The 16,305-nt window shown below is 56.8% G+C and overlaps 4 protein-coding genes across 4 annotated transcripts; 2 read left to right on the top strand and 2 right to left on the bottom strand.

Moving 5' to 3' along the window:
- Positions 1-1,256: 1,256 nt before the first annotated feature.
- IE81DRAFT_343043 (hypothetical protein) lies at positions 1,257-2,986 on the bottom strand. The gene is made up of 2 exons (XM_025515725.1): positions 2,050-2,986; positions 1,257-1,986 (listed from the first exon to the last, which is right to left on the bottom strand). Exons 1-2 carry the CDS (start codon positions 2,849-2,851, stop codon positions 1,535-1,537), a joined length of 1,254 nt encoding a protein of 417 aa, XP_025367076.1. The 5' UTR covers positions 2,852-2,986; the 3' UTR covers positions 1,257-1,534.
- A 239-nt stretch (positions 2,987-3,225) lies between these two features.
- Positions 3,226-4,799, top strand: IE81DRAFT_326050 (UBC-like protein). Its single transcript, XM_025514714.1, has 5 exons — positions 3,226-3,656; positions 3,722-3,820; positions 3,885-4,048; positions 4,168-4,247; positions 4,414-4,799. The coding sequence occupies exons 1-5, from the start codon at positions 3,647-3,649 to the stop codon at positions 4,475-4,477; spliced, it is 417 nt and encodes a 138-aa protein (XP_025367075.1). The 5' UTR covers positions 3,226-3,646; the 3' UTR covers positions 4,478-4,799.
- Positions 4,800-6,430: 1,631 nt separating this feature from the next.
- On the bottom strand, positions 6,431-9,325 carry IE81DRAFT_317300 (hypothetical protein). Its single transcript, XM_025512582.1, has 4 exons — positions 8,938-9,325; positions 7,544-8,814; positions 6,903-7,467; positions 6,431-6,810 (listed from the first exon to the last, which is right to left on the bottom strand). The coding sequence occupies exons 1-4, from the start codon at positions 9,089-9,091 to the stop codon at positions 6,611-6,613; spliced, it is 2,190 nt and encodes a 729-aa protein (XP_025367074.1). The 5' UTR covers positions 9,092-9,325; the 3' UTR covers positions 6,431-6,610.
- A 762-nt stretch (positions 9,326-10,087) lies between these two features.
- IE81DRAFT_249199 (hypothetical protein) lies at positions 10,088-14,616 on the top strand. The gene is made up of 5 exons (XM_025511299.1): positions 10,088-11,026; positions 11,112-12,995; positions 13,060-13,131; positions 13,204-13,831; positions 13,904-14,616. Exons 1-5 carry the CDS (start codon positions 10,244-10,246, stop codon positions 14,554-14,556), a joined length of 4,020 nt encoding a protein of 1,339 aa, XP_025367073.1. The 5' UTR covers positions 10,088-10,243; the 3' UTR covers positions 14,557-14,616.
- The last annotated feature ends 1,689 nt before the right edge of the window (positions 14,617-16,305 follow it).

Raw genomic sequence — 16,305 nt, 5'->3', positions numbered from 1 at the left:
GGTATAAGTGAGATATGCTATAAGTGAGATGTGCTATAAGTGAAATGGGCAAGTGAGGCCGCGTGAAGGGAAGGGCCTTGAGGCGATGCGAGTGACTGTGGTTTGATGCGATGTTATACCGGTACTTGGTTTGTGTGCGTGAGGATCGATGCATGATGGGACGGCCACGCGACCAAGCGCAATGATATACAGAAATGAGCAAGACAGATGCCGACCGCTGGGATGAAAGCAGACGGTCGGCACTGCCCCAATGGCTGACTCAGGTTTGTCAAATTCCTGGCCAATAGCTGGGCGCTTCCGAGAAGCCTGCGACGTCTAGTTGATCGTTACTTTATGCCACGTCACGTATTTCCCCTCTCTCTCTCTCTCCTCGCTGCTAGACTTTCAGTACAATCTCACCTGGAGTCAATTCAGAGGGCAAGCCCACTTCGTGCCACAGAATGCACGCCACGGTATTCCTTATGTGGCGAATGTCGTTCTTCTCCGCTCTCAGGACTGTGATTTCTTCTGTAACGAGCGCAATTCACAGACGTGTTGGCAGCGAATATCTTTCATCTCCTGTTCATGTCCATTGGCAGCACGACGCGCCTCCCACTTCCTGGCTGACATGCCTTGAAGCGGCTTTCTGAAGGCTATGGCTAGACAATGGGAAGCTCGGCTGAGGTTTACAGGTCAATGGAGGAACACAGGCATTCAGGCCCAAGGCGTTGCCAGTTGTTGTCTGGGTAGACCGGGCTAATGCCGCTGTATCCAAAAACGCTTTCACGTCAGCTAGCTAGAGTCAGCGACCACCCCAACCATGCAGAAATTTTGAAACCTGTGAATTCGGGCCCCCCCCCCCCCCCCCAGCTGTTTTGTGAAGCAATGGAGGGCAAGAAGAATGGCGGCCGGAAAGTTCAAAGAAAAGGGGGCAGAACGATCACGAAGATGACCACGACGGCGTTGCTAGCGTAGACCAAGGCTCTGGGCAGGATGACTTCCAACGACAGTCCACAAGGTCGGAAAGTAGAAGATGTGCGTGGCGGGCGAAGCTGCGCGCTATGGCAAGCTGATATCATGTCATTTGCCCGCCACAATTGTGCACCCCGCGTCTGTGCGTGTGCATGCCAAATATCCCTCCTTCACCACGAAGCTTGCACAAAACCCTTGAGCAGTTGCTTCTTTCATCATACAGCCAGCCACTCAGCCAAGTCAAGTCAAATCAGATCAGTAGCATATCTCCGCCTCAGCAACCTTTCACGCCAACAGTGGCATGAGGCCTACACCACATCAAGGCACAAACCCTCTTATATTCACACGTCAATCTCTCCGGGCCTGATTGGAACGGTCCCGCTTGGTCCTCTCTGTTGTCAAGGCCAAACACGTTAGTGGCCACTGAACAACCACAATTGTGCTTACAGATACGTCTTGCGGACATCAGAACCAGCAAACCCTTGACGAGCGGTAAGGGTCGCGTACGGAACCGCGGAGCTGCCGGTCACACTCGAAGCAGGCATCACGCTGCTGTCAAAGTGGGTACCGATCATTCGGTCCTTCATTCACGACCTTCTCTCGCGGCCCAGAAGCCTTTGCCATAGCTGATACAGATCTCCTCGCCGCGCTTGATCGGTTTGGAGGCGCTGTAGATTGCCAGTCCGATAATGGGCCGCATTTGGGCACCTGCGGCAGGCCGCGCAGGCTTGACGTCTGACACGCTGAGGTTTGCCAGCGCCTCGTCGACAGCCAGATCGCTCGTCTCGCTGATGGATGACTGTTCTTCGGGTGGCGCAGGAGAAGCTGATGAGCCTTGCTCGGTGCCGAGTGCTTTGGCAGCGCCCGCCTTGCTGCCTGTGGTCGCAATTGCTTCATCTTCGAGGTGAGAAGCGCGTCGAAGCTGTGCTTTCGTGGAAGCAAGGTCTCTGGTGCCCGACATCGGCGCCGGCCGCGCAATGAAATCGCGCAGCTCAGCATTTGGCCGATTGAGAATATTTCGATAGTCGTTGCAGACTGAATGAAGGGGAAATGTGAGCATACAGGCAGACATCACGCCAATAAAGCAAGGCTACTCACAGCGAGCGATGCTGCCCGCATGCGTTGCATCGATGGCCAATCTCTCTCCAGAAGGTCCTTCCAAAGCGAGATCGTAGTTGCTGGCCGGATCGCTCTCTGCCTCGGTGTGCAACATGCCAAAGTAGGGCGCAATGGGAGTGCGAGGTGGGATATCGATGGCGGCGAACAAACCATACTGACCTGCAGCTGGATGCAACGCAGATGCCGGCACGCGCAGAAAGGCGGCTCTTGCCGCGCAGCTCTGCGAGGAGTGAGGATCGTCGGGATGGATGGCTTGGCAGAGATGATGCAGGTGGGGTGGCAGACCTTTGGAAGGGATGCAGGCTACATCTAGCCTCCTCAATCGCCGTTGAGATGGTGCGGCGGAGGCATCATCGTCATTGTCATCGCTGCTGCTGTCGTCCTCCTGCTGGCCGGGCCAAGGAGCGGACTGAATGGGTTTGAGCTTGACCTGTGCGTTGGCGCTCGCTGCAGCCCGACCTTGCTTGCTGAGGGGGTGAGGCGTAGGTTTCTTCTGGTTGCGCTGATCGCCGCCAAACAGGAAACCCTTGTTGTGCTTGCTTTGCGGGTCTTTTCCGTGCTTCGTCATCCTCCTTTGTGCCAGCCTGCTCCTAGTGTCGATGGATGGGCCTCTGCGCTCCCTGCAAACGAGAACCAGAGCGCGCACCTCTTGTGCACCTTGTCTCTCGAATGTGCGCGCTGTCCTCTTGGGAGACCGCTTGCATCGATTGGCTGTTTGGCACGGAATGACTGCAGGTTCCCCTTCCAATGCAGCAGATGCAGTCGCGCTTCCAAGACGCATTCACATTGATGATTGGGTGATGGTCGTCAGTCAAGCAGGCGAGCGTGTAACACACTCAAACAATTTGCGAGGGTTCCTGCCGCTCTGTGCAATCAGACTCCACAATGTGAATCACGAGTTTTGATTCTGATTCAAACTCGTGACGTTCGTGATGCAAATTTCAAATGTGAATGTCGTGATTAATCTTGAATCGTGGCGGTGAAGAAATTCAAGCTCGCGCCGGACTCCCGGCCGAGAAACAGCAGCGGGTCGCGGCAGGCTGTGCACGTGATGAGAATTCATACTCAGACTCATTGACTCACAACTCGTGACTCTTTGACCCTTGACTCTTGACTGATAGCCGTGCGTGCGTGCATGTCAAGCTCTGCATGGTCGCGCAGTCAGGTCAAGAGTCAAGAGTCACGTCACGAGGGTTATCGTCGCCTGCAAGCCTGCTTGCTGCTCGCCCGCCCCATGTGATGCGATCGGGCCACCGCCTGCACTCGACTCGAACCTCACCACTCGACTCATCAAACTGCAACTGCAAAACTCGCACCAACGCAACCATCATTCGTGCCGCGTGACTCGTGACTGACGCACAGCACCTGTATGCCGATCACGACTGCCGCTTCGACCTCGGGTGCTCTACAAGCTTCCCAAAACATCAAATCGCGCTTGCTCGAGACATTGCAGCGCTGCTGAGCACCATCAAGGTGGCGCTTCCTAGCCACATCTCATTCCGCCGCACACATCCAGGCTCAACCACCGCATTGCAGCCACAGCCCCAGCCGCCAGCATATCGAAGTCTCGACCACCATGGCCAAGAGTAAGTGCTTCGAGTGATCGCGAGGGACCGCGCTCGCTGCTGATTTCCATCCTCGACGGCTCTAGTTCCGCGATCTTTCAGGCTGTTGGAGGAGCTTGAAAAGGGAGAAAAAGGTATTGGAGATGGCACCTGCTCTTATGGTCTCGATGACAGCTCCGATATTGGTAAGCTTCCAAGCCACATCGCTTGCTCTTTCTCTGTACTCACGTCGCAATCTCGTGTTCCCAGAAATGTCCAACTGGGGCGCAACGATCATCGGACCAGGACACACCATCTTTCAGAATCGCATCTACTCTTTGAAGGTGTACTGCGGAGCCTCTTACCCGGACAAGCCTCCCGAGGTTGCTTTCCTCACAAAGATCAACCTGCCGTGTGTCGGATCAGATGGAAAGGTGAGCATGCATGCCATCATCTTGGCATTTCGCAGTCCGTTGGGCATCGCGGAGCCAATCTGGTGACGGTCGCAGCAATCGTAATGTCCCTGACTGACAGCGGTGAGATCCCTCTGCAGGTCAATGCAGCAGCGTTGCCAGTTCTCGCGGGGTGGAGGCGAGAGAATACATTGGAGACGGTATTGGTGGAGCTCAGAAGGTGAGTGCGACAAGCACATCGATGAAGCTAGCTTTGAAGGAGGCAAGCAAGGTAGGAGCTGCTACTTCTCAGTCAGGAGCTGGGGCAGCACGTGCCACGTGTCGTGTGTGTGCACACATCTACGAAGGCGATCATCCTGACGCGATCCTCGACATTTGCCACGCAGGGACATGGCGGCAAGCCAGAATCGCAAGCTGCCTCAACCTGCCGAAGGATCCACGTACGCATGAATGAGCAATTTAGAGTCTTGAGACATCCTTCCACAACTGCAACCTCGGGCTCGTGCAATATAGGCCGAACAGACACAGAAAAGGCGGGAAGAACTCCGTGCCGCTGGCGACCCTCATCGAGAGCGTAAAGCTTCTTTGTATGAGTGAGTGTCAGCCAATTCGCTCCTTCAACGAAAGGAGACAGAACACGTCTCAAGGTGTACTGTGACTTCATCTCATCTAACACCGACGTTTTGGGGTGCCCTAGACCTCTTTGCAAGCCAGCTGGGAGTAGCTGAACGAGCTGATTTTCATTGAATGTGAATTGCGGCTCCCACTTGTGCATGATATCTGAAAGTGATCGCAGACGCTCTAATCGCGCCTGCTTAGAGGTTTAAGCTCCATGTGCTCCAATCCCTTCTCGTCCTCGTTCGAAGCCACGACATGAGATGGCGCTTCAAACAGCGTCTGGCTAGTGTCGTCCGTATCGTCCTCGTCGACTACGAAAGTCGGTTGTCGAGACGCCCTGCTGCTACTGGTAGCGTCACCTTGCGAGGTGTCCCTGCGTGACGATTCACCATGCTGCTGCTGTTGATCTGCCAGATCGTCTACATCCCAGACGGGCGCATTGAAGCCGTCTCGCATCTCTCTTTTGACTGCAAAGGCTTCGGAGGAGACGACGCAGCCAGCTGCGTGTAGAGCTGCGAGCGCATAGTACCACCACGATGGCACCGACCTGACCCAGAGCGTAGTTATGATCAGGTGCAAGAGGTGAAAGGTCAAGACGTGATCCAACATCGCAGTAGGCTTGCGAATCAAGAAGAGCAAGAGATGCATGCTGTGCAAGAGTGCGGCAATCAGTCACTCTCGTCGCAACGATGGCCAAATGCACCGAATCATGCTGCCGCTGCCTTTCACTCACTCCAAGACTCCAGCCACGATCCATGCTAACCATGTCGCCCACTTGCGACTAGGATCCGCAGCCCTCAGCTCCCACTCGTCTCCCAAATCTTCCGCCTTGATGGGACGAATGGCAGCGCTAGCTGATCGACCAGGAGCCGGTCTCGTGATCTGCTCCAGCGGAACGTGCTGCAAGCCACCGGCACCAGGCACTCCGTCTAGCGATACCGGTGTGAGCCAAGCATCTGCCCAATCAGGTGATGCTCCGAACGCCTTGGCGCCCAGCAGCTCTCTCCAGTCGAGCACGGCGGACACGCTGAAAGCTCCGCCTTGAAAAGTGAGGGCATCCCGAGAGGCGAAGAGCGAGAGGCTCAAAGGGATCAGCAAGGCTAGAATGAAGTAGTGCATCGTTTGAAAGGCGATGATCTGCGAAGACGAGGGCGAAGGCAATCATCACTTGTCAATTGGTGAGTCACGATTGAAGGTCTCTTTGACCTGTGCTCTGTCACGTCAAACTAACCTGAGCCACAACTTTGGCAGCGTCGAAGCCCTGTACCGGCTGTTTGAGCACCGCCAAGCTCTGCGCGAATGGCACTCTCATGATCTCGTCGTTAATGCGCTGCGCTCACTGTCGCGATTGAAAGCGTGGACAGTTGTGCGTGAGAAAGCTGGACCTGCGGTGCTTTGCTAAAGTGGAGATGATGGGTCAAGGACGCTTTGCAACTCTGCGCGATAGGATCGCTCGGCAGACTTGTGTAGAGGCGTGCGCTTCAGCATGGAGTATATCAGGCAAGGGTCAGAAGATGATGGTATGCTATCGAGCTGCTCGTGAGTCAAACAGCCAAAATCAACGCGCTGAGCTTCAATCGACATCATCAACGACTTTGGGCGCACGTCGGCGAGCGCGCGGAGGTCCGTGGCCTTTGCATCGCGCATGACAATTCAGTCGTCGTCAATCACGTGGAGCGCGACGAGCAACCATGGAGCCGTCGACGTTCATCAGACAGAAGAAGTCATTTGAGTCAGGTCGCGAATCAAAGCCGAGTTCGGTTGACACTGCGTATGACTCATGATGTCGCGTACCAAATCAGAGCGAGCGACGTACTAGCGCTGGCGCGCTGGCGGTCTTGCACGATCGCACCGCTACTGTAGGTGCAATTTGTGTTGGCCTGCTGCGTCGTGATTTGAAATACAACTACACATGATAGACTCCTTGGCGCTGTAGCAGAGAAAGGTGAGCAAGAGCGGCAGAGATCAAACATTTGCGCCCTCTTCGGATGCATCTACGTTCTCCACCACCACAAACGTGTCCTCGCTGATCTCGCCCGCATCGCGACCCTCTCGCAAGATGCAACGATCGCACCAGAATCGCACAGCCTTCTCAGCCGCGGCGTGGTCCACACCCAGTGCCAAACCCAGGTTGGAAAGCGTCAATGCAGTGCTTGTTCCGGCCACTTAGCCAAAGGAAAGAGAGGGAGTGATCGAAGCTATCGTCAGCATGGCTACCTGAAGGCTCGAAAGCGAAAAGGATCGCCTCGACGCTCACAGCTTGCGACCCATTCGATCGTAGCAGCATACAGCACGTCGACCGCTTCGATCTCGATTCGTCTTCCGTCGTCCATCTCCAAGCTGAGATCCACCGTGGCTCTGCTATTGAGCCACTGCACCTTTCGCATCGTCTTCGCCTTCTTGTACGCCGTTCCGTACGTCTCCAGACTCTTGCCCAAAACGCTCTCCGGCGGAAAGGTGAGCAAGCTCAGCCCAGAGGGTGGCAGCGGGATGTGCGGCACCTGACTATCGTTTCCTTGCTGAGCGCTGCCCATCGTCACCGATTGAGGTCCGCGCTCCAGATCCGGCCAGAATTGTCTAGAGTATATGAGCGGGTGCGTGACATGCGTTGTTGGCTCTACGGGTTCTGAAAAGCTCGACGTCCGAGGAGACGGATTTGGCATCAATCGCCCAAAGTGATCTCGACTTGCGACGGGCGGTAGGATGTTGGCATGAATGTTGCTGTCTGTACGTTTCGAATTCACTACGTCATCGAGCATAGTGTCGCAGCGCGAAAGCAGGACATCGCCAAAGCGTCGCTTGAGAATCAAGTTCGTCTCGAGCTGTGCGAACGCGAAATAAAGCAAAGTCATGGTGGGCGAAGCGTCAATGCTCGTGCAGGAGTACGCGTGCGCTCACCTGTTTCACCGTGTCGTACCCTTTGACATCCAAGAGTCCCTTTGCGGTGCTGACCTCTAAAGCGTTCACAAACCTGCTGCGATCCTCAAAGATGCCTACCAGCATCTGTACGACGTCGTAAGAGGTGCCCAGCCTGTAGTCAGGACCAGCATTGATTGGCCTTGGCTCCCAATTGGGATCTGACCAATTTTTGGGCATCTGGTTTAGGGCGGATGCGGCCAGCGTCGCTCCGACAAGCGCATCTTTTGCGGGAGCTCGAGAGACGTGTGGAATCAGTTGACTATTATCGTCATCCTCATTCGTCTGACCGCTCTCCCCCAGCCCCATATCTTCTCTTAGCATGGCAAACCTTTCGTCCGTTCCCAGCAAAGCGCTGATGAGTACGTTGATGGTATCGGGCCTTGCTCGCAGGTACCTTCGTACTTCTCCTATCACGTGAGACAAGATGAGACCGGAAGAGTCAACGATGCGAAGGCCCCTGATGAGGTAGACGTACAGCTGAACAATCTGAGCAGTGGGTGCTCCTGGGTGCAGGAGCCGGTCCTGCAAGCTGAGCGATAGGTCGAGCCAAACATCTTCTTTATGCTCAGTCGTTCTGAGCACATCGCGCAGATCGCTCAAGGCTGGCGTCGAAGCTGGAAAGCGGGTTAGGATGTCGAAGAGTTGAGAGATGCGCGCCTCACGAAGCATGTCTGTGGCCACCTCTGCCAGTTCGCTTTCAATCGTTGCAAGGAAGTTCTTATTGCTGGACCGCATATATTGCTTGACTCGTGCTGTGCACTGCTTGACCGCGTGCTTTGCGGCAGCAAGACGTGCTTGGTGGTAGATGGACTCGTCTGTCGGTGCTCGCCTGGTTCGCCTCGCCCGGATTGAAGGGTGATGTTGGAGCAGGTGCTGCATGGCCTGTGCGAGGGCATGCTCAGCTGCGCTCCTCGCCAGATCTTCCAGCTCCAACTCGTCAACGGCAGATAAGGAGCGCAGCAGAGGAATCACGGGAAGATGCGCACCCCTGCTTGCCTCGAGTTGCTGCTCTGTCAGCAGCTCGCATGCTACCGATCTCTCGAAAAGCTGCCAATGGCGTTTCAAAGTCGCTCTGAGCTGATCGTCGGCTGCGCGTGATGACGCATGAGCGCCCCGAGGAAAGCGAGCATTGTCGCTAGCTAGAGCGGCAATGCGTGGTGCCACCTCTGCCAATGATGAGCTGCAGATGCTCCACGCTTTCTGGTCTTGTCGATGTGCAGCGGCTTCTGTCAACGATTGATGGAGGAGCTCTGTGCAGCCAAGAGATGCAGTGTGAGCAATGTCAAGCACGCAGAACTTTGCAGTGTTGGACCTTGCCTCTGCACCTGCACACGTACGCTCTGTACGGAGCCGAGTGCGCACCAGCAGCTCACCTAGCGCGTCGCTCAGCTGCGATTCCTGCTTGCGCCTCTCGACGATGAGGTGATTGAGGTGTGGTTGTATGCTGCTTGGACCTGCCTGTGCCGACTGCTGGGCAAGACAATCTTGCCAGTGCAGCCTGGCCGATGCCACCAAATCCATCGCCATGTTCGACCGCAACGATGTTGATTCGACCGTGGCGTCGGTGACTGCGGGAAGATGAGAAGGCTCTACGGTACACACCAAGTCGAGGTGTTGTCGCACACGAATGCCTTAGTAGGCGATGAGGTGGGCAAGAGAATGCAGAGGCAGAGGCAGAGGAAGAGCAGCGCGGCGCGGCGCGCGTTCAAGCGCGTCGGGGAATTCCTCCACAACAACGCGCCTGCTATGAGCTGCTTGTGCTCGTACCGTACGAAAGACTCGTGATTGTGACTTTGACTGTGACTTTGACTGTGACTTTGACTTTGAACTGAATTTGAATGGCGCCTTACAACAGATATGCATGGGGCGCGATGATTGCTGCCTTTGGGCTCCGCGCCACTCTCGCGCTTCACACAGCAGGCGAGAGCGAGAGAGGGGGGGAGTGCGCTGCAGCAGCAGGGCTCGTCGTGCAGGCGCTTTTGTTCTCGCACAGTCATGCATAGTGTCGCCCCCCATGCACCGCGCACACACACACACACACACACACACACACACACACACACACACCCCCGCGCGGATGAATGGCGCGCGCGCGGGTGCACAGCATTCGTGATTCGCACTCACGACTCGATCGATCATGGGTCGACATGCAGGCCCTGTGCAGGTGCGCTCGCTCGCTCATACGAAATCGTCCATCAAACATGCATGTCGCGCAACGCTCACCACTCACCACTCAACACTCACTCACGCAATTGAACAGTCACAGTGGTGGAGCCATCCATCGCCCACACGGCAAACAACCTGGACAAGCTGCTTTGCCTTCGGGACCGGCGTCATCCACGCGCGAACGCTCATTCCCTGACTGAAGCTCAGCAAATCCCTGATTGCTGCAAAGGACAGGCGCATGCCAAAGCGTGCCCCTTCATCACCGCCATCCAGCACTCGTGACTGTCAACTCGTCAGCAAGACGAATGCGACTTCTATGCCGAGGCTCGCATCCACGACACACCACATCGCCATGCTCCTCAGAATAGCCTTCTGATCGCTCGCACCGCACCGCACCGCACCGCACCGCACCGCACCGCCAGCTGCCAAAGTACAAGCTCGCGCCTAGGCGTGGATGCAGTCCCCATCACCACCACGCATTACTCACTTACACACTCTTCAGCCATCATCATCATGACACCTCAAGCCCAGACCACTCACGCGCGAGCCCTTTTGGAGGCCCTGCTCAGCATCAGGCACAGCCCCACCACATCCAGCAGCTCTCGTAGACCTTCAAACGGCTACGGTGGCACCAACTCCCTCTTAGCACCCGCCGTCGTAGGGCCTATGCCCATGTCCGCTGCTGCAAGCGCCAGCTATAGACCTCAAAAGCCATCCAGTCTGGCAGCTAGCAGCACCAGCAGCGTTGTGGATGGTCACGACGAACCGGACCTCGAAGCAGAAGTTCAGCTTCAAGGCGTCTCCTCCAGGCTTCATCAGCTGCACTTGTCCGCACGTCGTCCAAGCCTGACAGTACAAGCGGAATCGCAAGCGGAGCAGACGATGCTCGATTTGGCTGACGACGACGACGAAGATGATGCGGATGCGGATGCCCACGCGGATGCAGCTGCAGAAGCTCGTGTACATGCCCTCATCGCCAGCAGCGACTCCGAGTCAGAGGAACCTTCCCTGACGCCTTCTCGATACAGCTCATCGCGACGGCCATCCGCCACGGTTCGCAGTCCCTCTTTTGCCTTCTCGCAGCTGAGCAGCTCGGCGGAGAGCGCGTCTGAAGGCGTCAAGAGCCCTCCAACGCCTCCACTGGCATCCTTGCTGTCCCCTGCGGACATTGCCAAGCACTCCGCTCGCATATTGGGCCTGTTGGACAGCGCAGATTTGCAAGACGAAGATAGAATCGAGCAGGTTCGCGATGCGCTTGCTGAAGCGCTCAAACTCGCATCGGATGGGGAGCCCTTGGTGAGTAGCTGAAGCTTGCGCTGTGCGAAGGTCTTTGCAGGCCGAGCGTTGCTGATCAGCGCATCTCTTTCGACCGCATTTCAAGCCTCCTTCGCGTCTCGATGCGCTCGTGTTGGACCTGCTACACCGCCACCGCGAAGATGTCCGTCCAAGCGGTGCCGTCGTGCCCAACCCCTTGGCCAGCGCCGTGGGACTCACGCAAGCTGGCTTGGCCATGGCAGCGTATGGGGGCGGGAGTGGTGCTCTCACTACCATTTCATCGCCAAATCGCCGACCAGCATCGCTGCGGACATTTAGCAACAGCTCATCCGGTGTGCCTCATCCTCACCTCACGCGTCCTTGGACGCCAACGTCTGCTGCTGCCAACGCTGCTCATGCTGGTCCACGCATTCCGTCTGCTGCGGCTTCCGGAAGTAGCCCGCTGCCGAGTCCTGCTTTCGTGTCTCCTACCTGGGGCGATCTTGCGCTAGGCTCCGGTACTGAGAATCTGTCCGTCTTCAACTCCTCGGCCAAAAGCGGTGCTGATGCTTGGCCCACGCCAGCAAGTCCGACACCAGCTCATCTTCATCAGACAGCCTTGCTGGGATCCAGCGTCGATAGTCAGCGGGCCTCTCCTCGGCCTTGGCACAGATCTGGCAGCTTTCTCGGAAAGGAGGGCGGCGGCGGGGGTGGCGGCGCGGCCTGGTCTTCTAGTTTGGGGCTGGCACCGAGCACCCCTTTCACAGGTACCACTCTGCCATCCTCTTCAAGCGGCTCAACCAGCACTGGCCTTCCCGCCGGCATGAGGCCAGCGTTGTTGCCGACAAGTGCGGGTGCAGCAGCTGTAGCTGCCAACGCTGCGAGCACGAGGCCACTCTCGCCGTCTCCTCTTGGCAGCCCTAGGCTCAACGTGGGAGCTTCAGAGTTCAAGCCTCGAGCTTCTTCGGGCGCTTCGCCCGCGCGACCAGGCTCGGAGAGCGGGTGGCCCAGTTCGAGCAACGCTGCCTCTCTCTCCCCCTCGACGAATCGACGTGCATCATCTCAAGCCGCTGCGCCTTCTGGTCTGGCACGAAGCGCTTCGCTGCTCGGCAGCACGTCTAGCCAAGGCAGAAGCGGCAATGGTTCCAGGTCGTCTGCCAGCGGAAGCGAAAGTGACACGGACGGCGACACGGACGAGTTCTCGCCCTTCGCTGTGGCTAGCAATACGAGCGCTGCCCGAAGTACTTCAAGCGCTGCTACATCCACCCGACCCAATTCCACGTCGACAGCATCCGCTCTCACGGCTCACACCATGACGTCCACTCCTGGTCTGCTTGCCTTTGGATCTGGAGACGAGAGAGGCAGCTTCTATGCCGATTCCACTACTAGCGTCAGCTCGTTGAGCGGTGCGAGCTCCGGAGGTAATCACGACGCGAGTCCACTGGCTCAGATGCATGCGGGTGCTTCCTCGGGCTGGAGCGTCGGCATGTACAGCGACGAAGAGTCAGCGTTGGCCGCCACAATGACGCCCTTTGACGTGCTCTTCAGCATCCTCAACTCTAGTTCAGGAGCTGCACCTTCTTCGGTAGGATCTGCATCGTCAACAGGCTCATTCCAGCAACAACAGCAGCAGTGGACACCTGAGCAGATAGAAGAAGCATTGGCAGCAAATGGATGGGATGTGGACGCTACACTTGCGGCCATCATGGATGCTGGTGGACAAGGCTTGGCTGGAAGCTCTGCTCGAAGCGGGGCGCAAAGTGGATCCGTTCCAGTGGGCCCTCGAGCTGTCGCTGCTGCCACTCCACGATATCCCAGGGGCATTTCTGTGCCTGGCGGTAGTGGCGTCAGCTTGATGAGCCGGGAAGCTTTTGCAAACTACAGGCAATCTCAAGCTGCTCAGGGGGGCAGTGCTGCGGCGCGCTTCGCCAGCTCGTCTGCTGCTCAGCATCCATCGTCGACTGCTCAGCCCAAGCAGAATCGAGTGTGCAAATACTGGGCAAGCTCTGGGGTGAGTGCGCGGGTGTGGCAGGCTAACAGCAACAGGCACCTGAGACCCCCTTTTGTTCATCTAGGGCTGCTTGAGGAGGGACTGCGCTTTCTTGCACTCTGATCGCGCACTGTGCATCCACTGGCTCCGTGGTCGGGTGAGTGTAAGCGATGGGTCTCGTCGCAAGCCATAACAGGTCAGACCATCGACTCTCTCTCTCGTTGCGCAGTGCCTCAACGACAACTGTGCATTCACGCATTCAATCGATGCGGTGCAGACCTTGGCGAGCGGGCTTGCTGCTGGCTCGACGTCGTCATCAGGTACTCCGCATAGTCCAAATAGCTCAGCTGCTTCTGTTCCGACGGCACCATCCGCCTCTTCGTCAGCTGGGACCGAGCCTCGCACGCCTCCTAACGATGATTTCCCAGAATTGGGCCAACTCATACCCGCCGGTCCAAAAACTACTCGCGCAAGGGCGAGCGGCGCTCCGCCTGGTGCGCCTACGGGTCCTGCCACAAACAGTTCTGCCAGCTCGTCGGACAGCAGCAGGATCAGATGGGCAGCAGCTCTTCAAAAGGGCAAGAATCAATCTCCCATGGCGCTCGTGGCTGGTGATGCGCCAGCGGTGCACGTACACAAGGCATCTGCACCGAGCAGAGCACCCACTGGTCCACGAAGCAGCACCTCGTCAGCCTCTACTGCTGCGCCTGCAGGTGCGAGCAATCGACCAAGCCCCCGCATCGTCCTTCGACCGCCAGCTTTGGTCCCGACGCTGGACACTGGTAAGGCGGCTGCCGCCTCGTATGCCTCGTATAGAGGCGTGGCACTGTCATTGAGTGATCAACGGAATCAATGTCGTGAGTCGCCTTTAGCCGCCAAAAGGTCTCGAATCGTGACTGACCACGTCGACCTCCTACTGCTCCTCGTAGTGGCGCGTGCTGCAGAGGCGTGGAAGGTTGGAGATGGAGCTGGCGCCCGTCAGTGGTCGGCCGAAGGACAAGCGCTGAATGCAAAGTTGGCAGAGGAACAGCGAGGAGCTGTGACTCTCTTGATGAGGGACAGGCATAAGGCGATCAAAGAACGTATGGCCCTCGCTGGACCTGAGGGTGCTGGTGTGGGTGTGCAGTCTGACGAGGCTCAGGCCAGAGGATTGAGAGGCAAAAGCGCGGGAGCGGGTCTCGGTCTTTGTCTAGGCGTAGCTTCCATCTCTCATCTCCGCGGAGGCGGCAAGCAGTCCACGTCACCTTCGGTTGAAGAGAGGACAGAGTACCTGATGGACTTGCACGGCTTGCATGGCGAAGAGGCGGTCACGCTGGTGGAGCAATTCCTGCTGGGATTGGAGAGAGAAAATGCAAGAGGAATCGCTTACCTGGCTACTGGCACGGGCAGGCATACCAGCACGTCGACAGATAGAAGACGAGTGGGTCTGGCGCAAGCTGTCCGAGCTTGGCTGAGCAGCTGGCACTATGTGAGTCGAACAATCGCGAGCGATGTGTGTTACGTGAGCATGATGTGGACGACTTTGGCTCACGAAGATCGACCTTTTGCCGCTTTGTGCGCACGGATTTCAGCCATACGTTGAGCATGAAGGTGTGCTCGCTGTCGACCCGCTCACGCACGCTTAGAGCCCTTGCGTCGCAGAGATGGCGGACGCGCAGAACGGTACTGTAAGAGTCACCAAATGCAATGTGTTTCATAGCGTCACGCCCGGTCTTTCTCTACGTCCGTCTTGCGTGGCATCGCGACCACGTTGAGCCTGACGCGATGTCGCTCGATGTGCTGTGTATGGCTGTGCAGAGCTGGCAGGCAGTGTCGATGTGCTATCACCTCTGCGCTGGCTTTTGCTGCAGACAAAATGAGAGCGGCACGATGATGCCACTTGATCCTGAGGCGGAGGTCGCAAGGGTGAGTCGTTAGTCGGTCGACGACCGCGTGCATCTCGGCAGATGTGCGAAAGGAATCAAAACCAAACAGAAAAAAAGAAAAAAGAAAAAAGAGAAAACCTTTGGTCAAGGTAACGCGTGGGCTCGTTTCCGCGGGCGCGTAGGTTTGCACATCCAGACGGCACCATGCACCATTTCTTTCCGCGTCTTTTGGGCAGTTGCTGTGCTTTGCCTTGCCAGTTTGAAAGAAGTGGCGCTGAGAGCTCCTGAATCGTATCGCTCTTTGCAACGCGCCCCGTGCTATCTCGTGTTTGCCCTTCTCACCATGGTGCAGCACCGCCGGGGCTTTTGCATCCGTTTGCGCGGGGGTGGGGCCAATGGAGACGGTACGAGGCTCGTGAAGTTCTTTTGTTGCTCGGCTACACTCGCGACTCATTGATCTGCTGCGTCCTGCGGCAAAGGAAGAGATGGCTGTCACACTCATGTCCGCCGCGCGTGTCCAACAATGTCAACATTCAGAGAAGCGGCACATTGTTCCACCACCTTGACAATCCCGATTTGCTGCCGCTGCTCGCAAAAAAGTACGACTGTCGAAAATGCTGGCAAAGTTTTGTCGCCTCGCATGGCATGATGCCAATCGTGAGTGCCGTGCTGCTCTTGTCACTGTCATGTGTCCTTAGGCTTCATATACAGCTATGCGCTCTGTGGAGTCTCGTGCATCGACCTACGACTCTCTGACAGGGTCTGAAAAAATCCTTCGGTGCTTTTCGTGTGGGCTTGCAGGAGAGTAACATGCCAAAAGATTGCACTCGCTCTGCCTACAATGATCCTGAGTCAAGTGGTGTACGAGTTGCAAATAGCATGGCAACGGCCGAACACTCGGGCTCGTGATTGTGTAGTTTGCGCGATTGGCGTGCGTGGGCAGATTGCGTGTGAGATACAATTGTGACTGCCCAGTCATGGCTACTAGCTGCAATTCTGACCTAGAAGTCAGAGTCACGAGTCGCGAGTAGTGTCATTCACAAAGGAGCTGCCAGGAATTCATCTTGCAAAGCACGATAATATACGGGTGCGGACCCCAATTGTACGGAGCTTGCACTTCAGCATGGACCTTTGTGTCACCTGTGAAATGAAAGGACAGCGCTAACACTCGTGCTTGGCTCCGTCACGCGGAGCCACAGATTTGACGCGCGGTCCTTGGTAAGCACCCGCACTTCCACCGAGTTGCCGGCACATTCATGTGATCCACATCCATCCACGTCATTGCGAGTGATTAGCGCGAGCCAAAAGCTTCTTAAAGGCACTTTCGTGAGTATGATCACTCTGTGGAAGCGTTGTGGTCTGCTTGTACGGCGTGCGCGCAGAGAGAGGCGAGATGTTGTGTTGCATTGCCGTGAGGCGTGCGCTCGACTCATGCATCAGCCGCATGCCTTGGTGTAACAAGTGCA

This window comes from Ceraceosorus guamensis (assembly GCF_003144195.1).
Source record: "Ceraceosorus guamensis strain MCA 4658 unplaced genomic scaffold IE81scaffold_88, whole genome shotgun sequence".
In the NCBI taxonomy this organism is placed as follows: Eukaryota; Fungi; Basidiomycota; class Exobasidiomycetes; order Ceraceosorales; family Ceraceosoraceae; genus Ceraceosorus; species Ceraceosorus guamensis.
The sequence above is the reverse complement of the archived record's forward strand: the minus strand, read 5'-3'. Positions and strand labels throughout refer to the sequence as shown.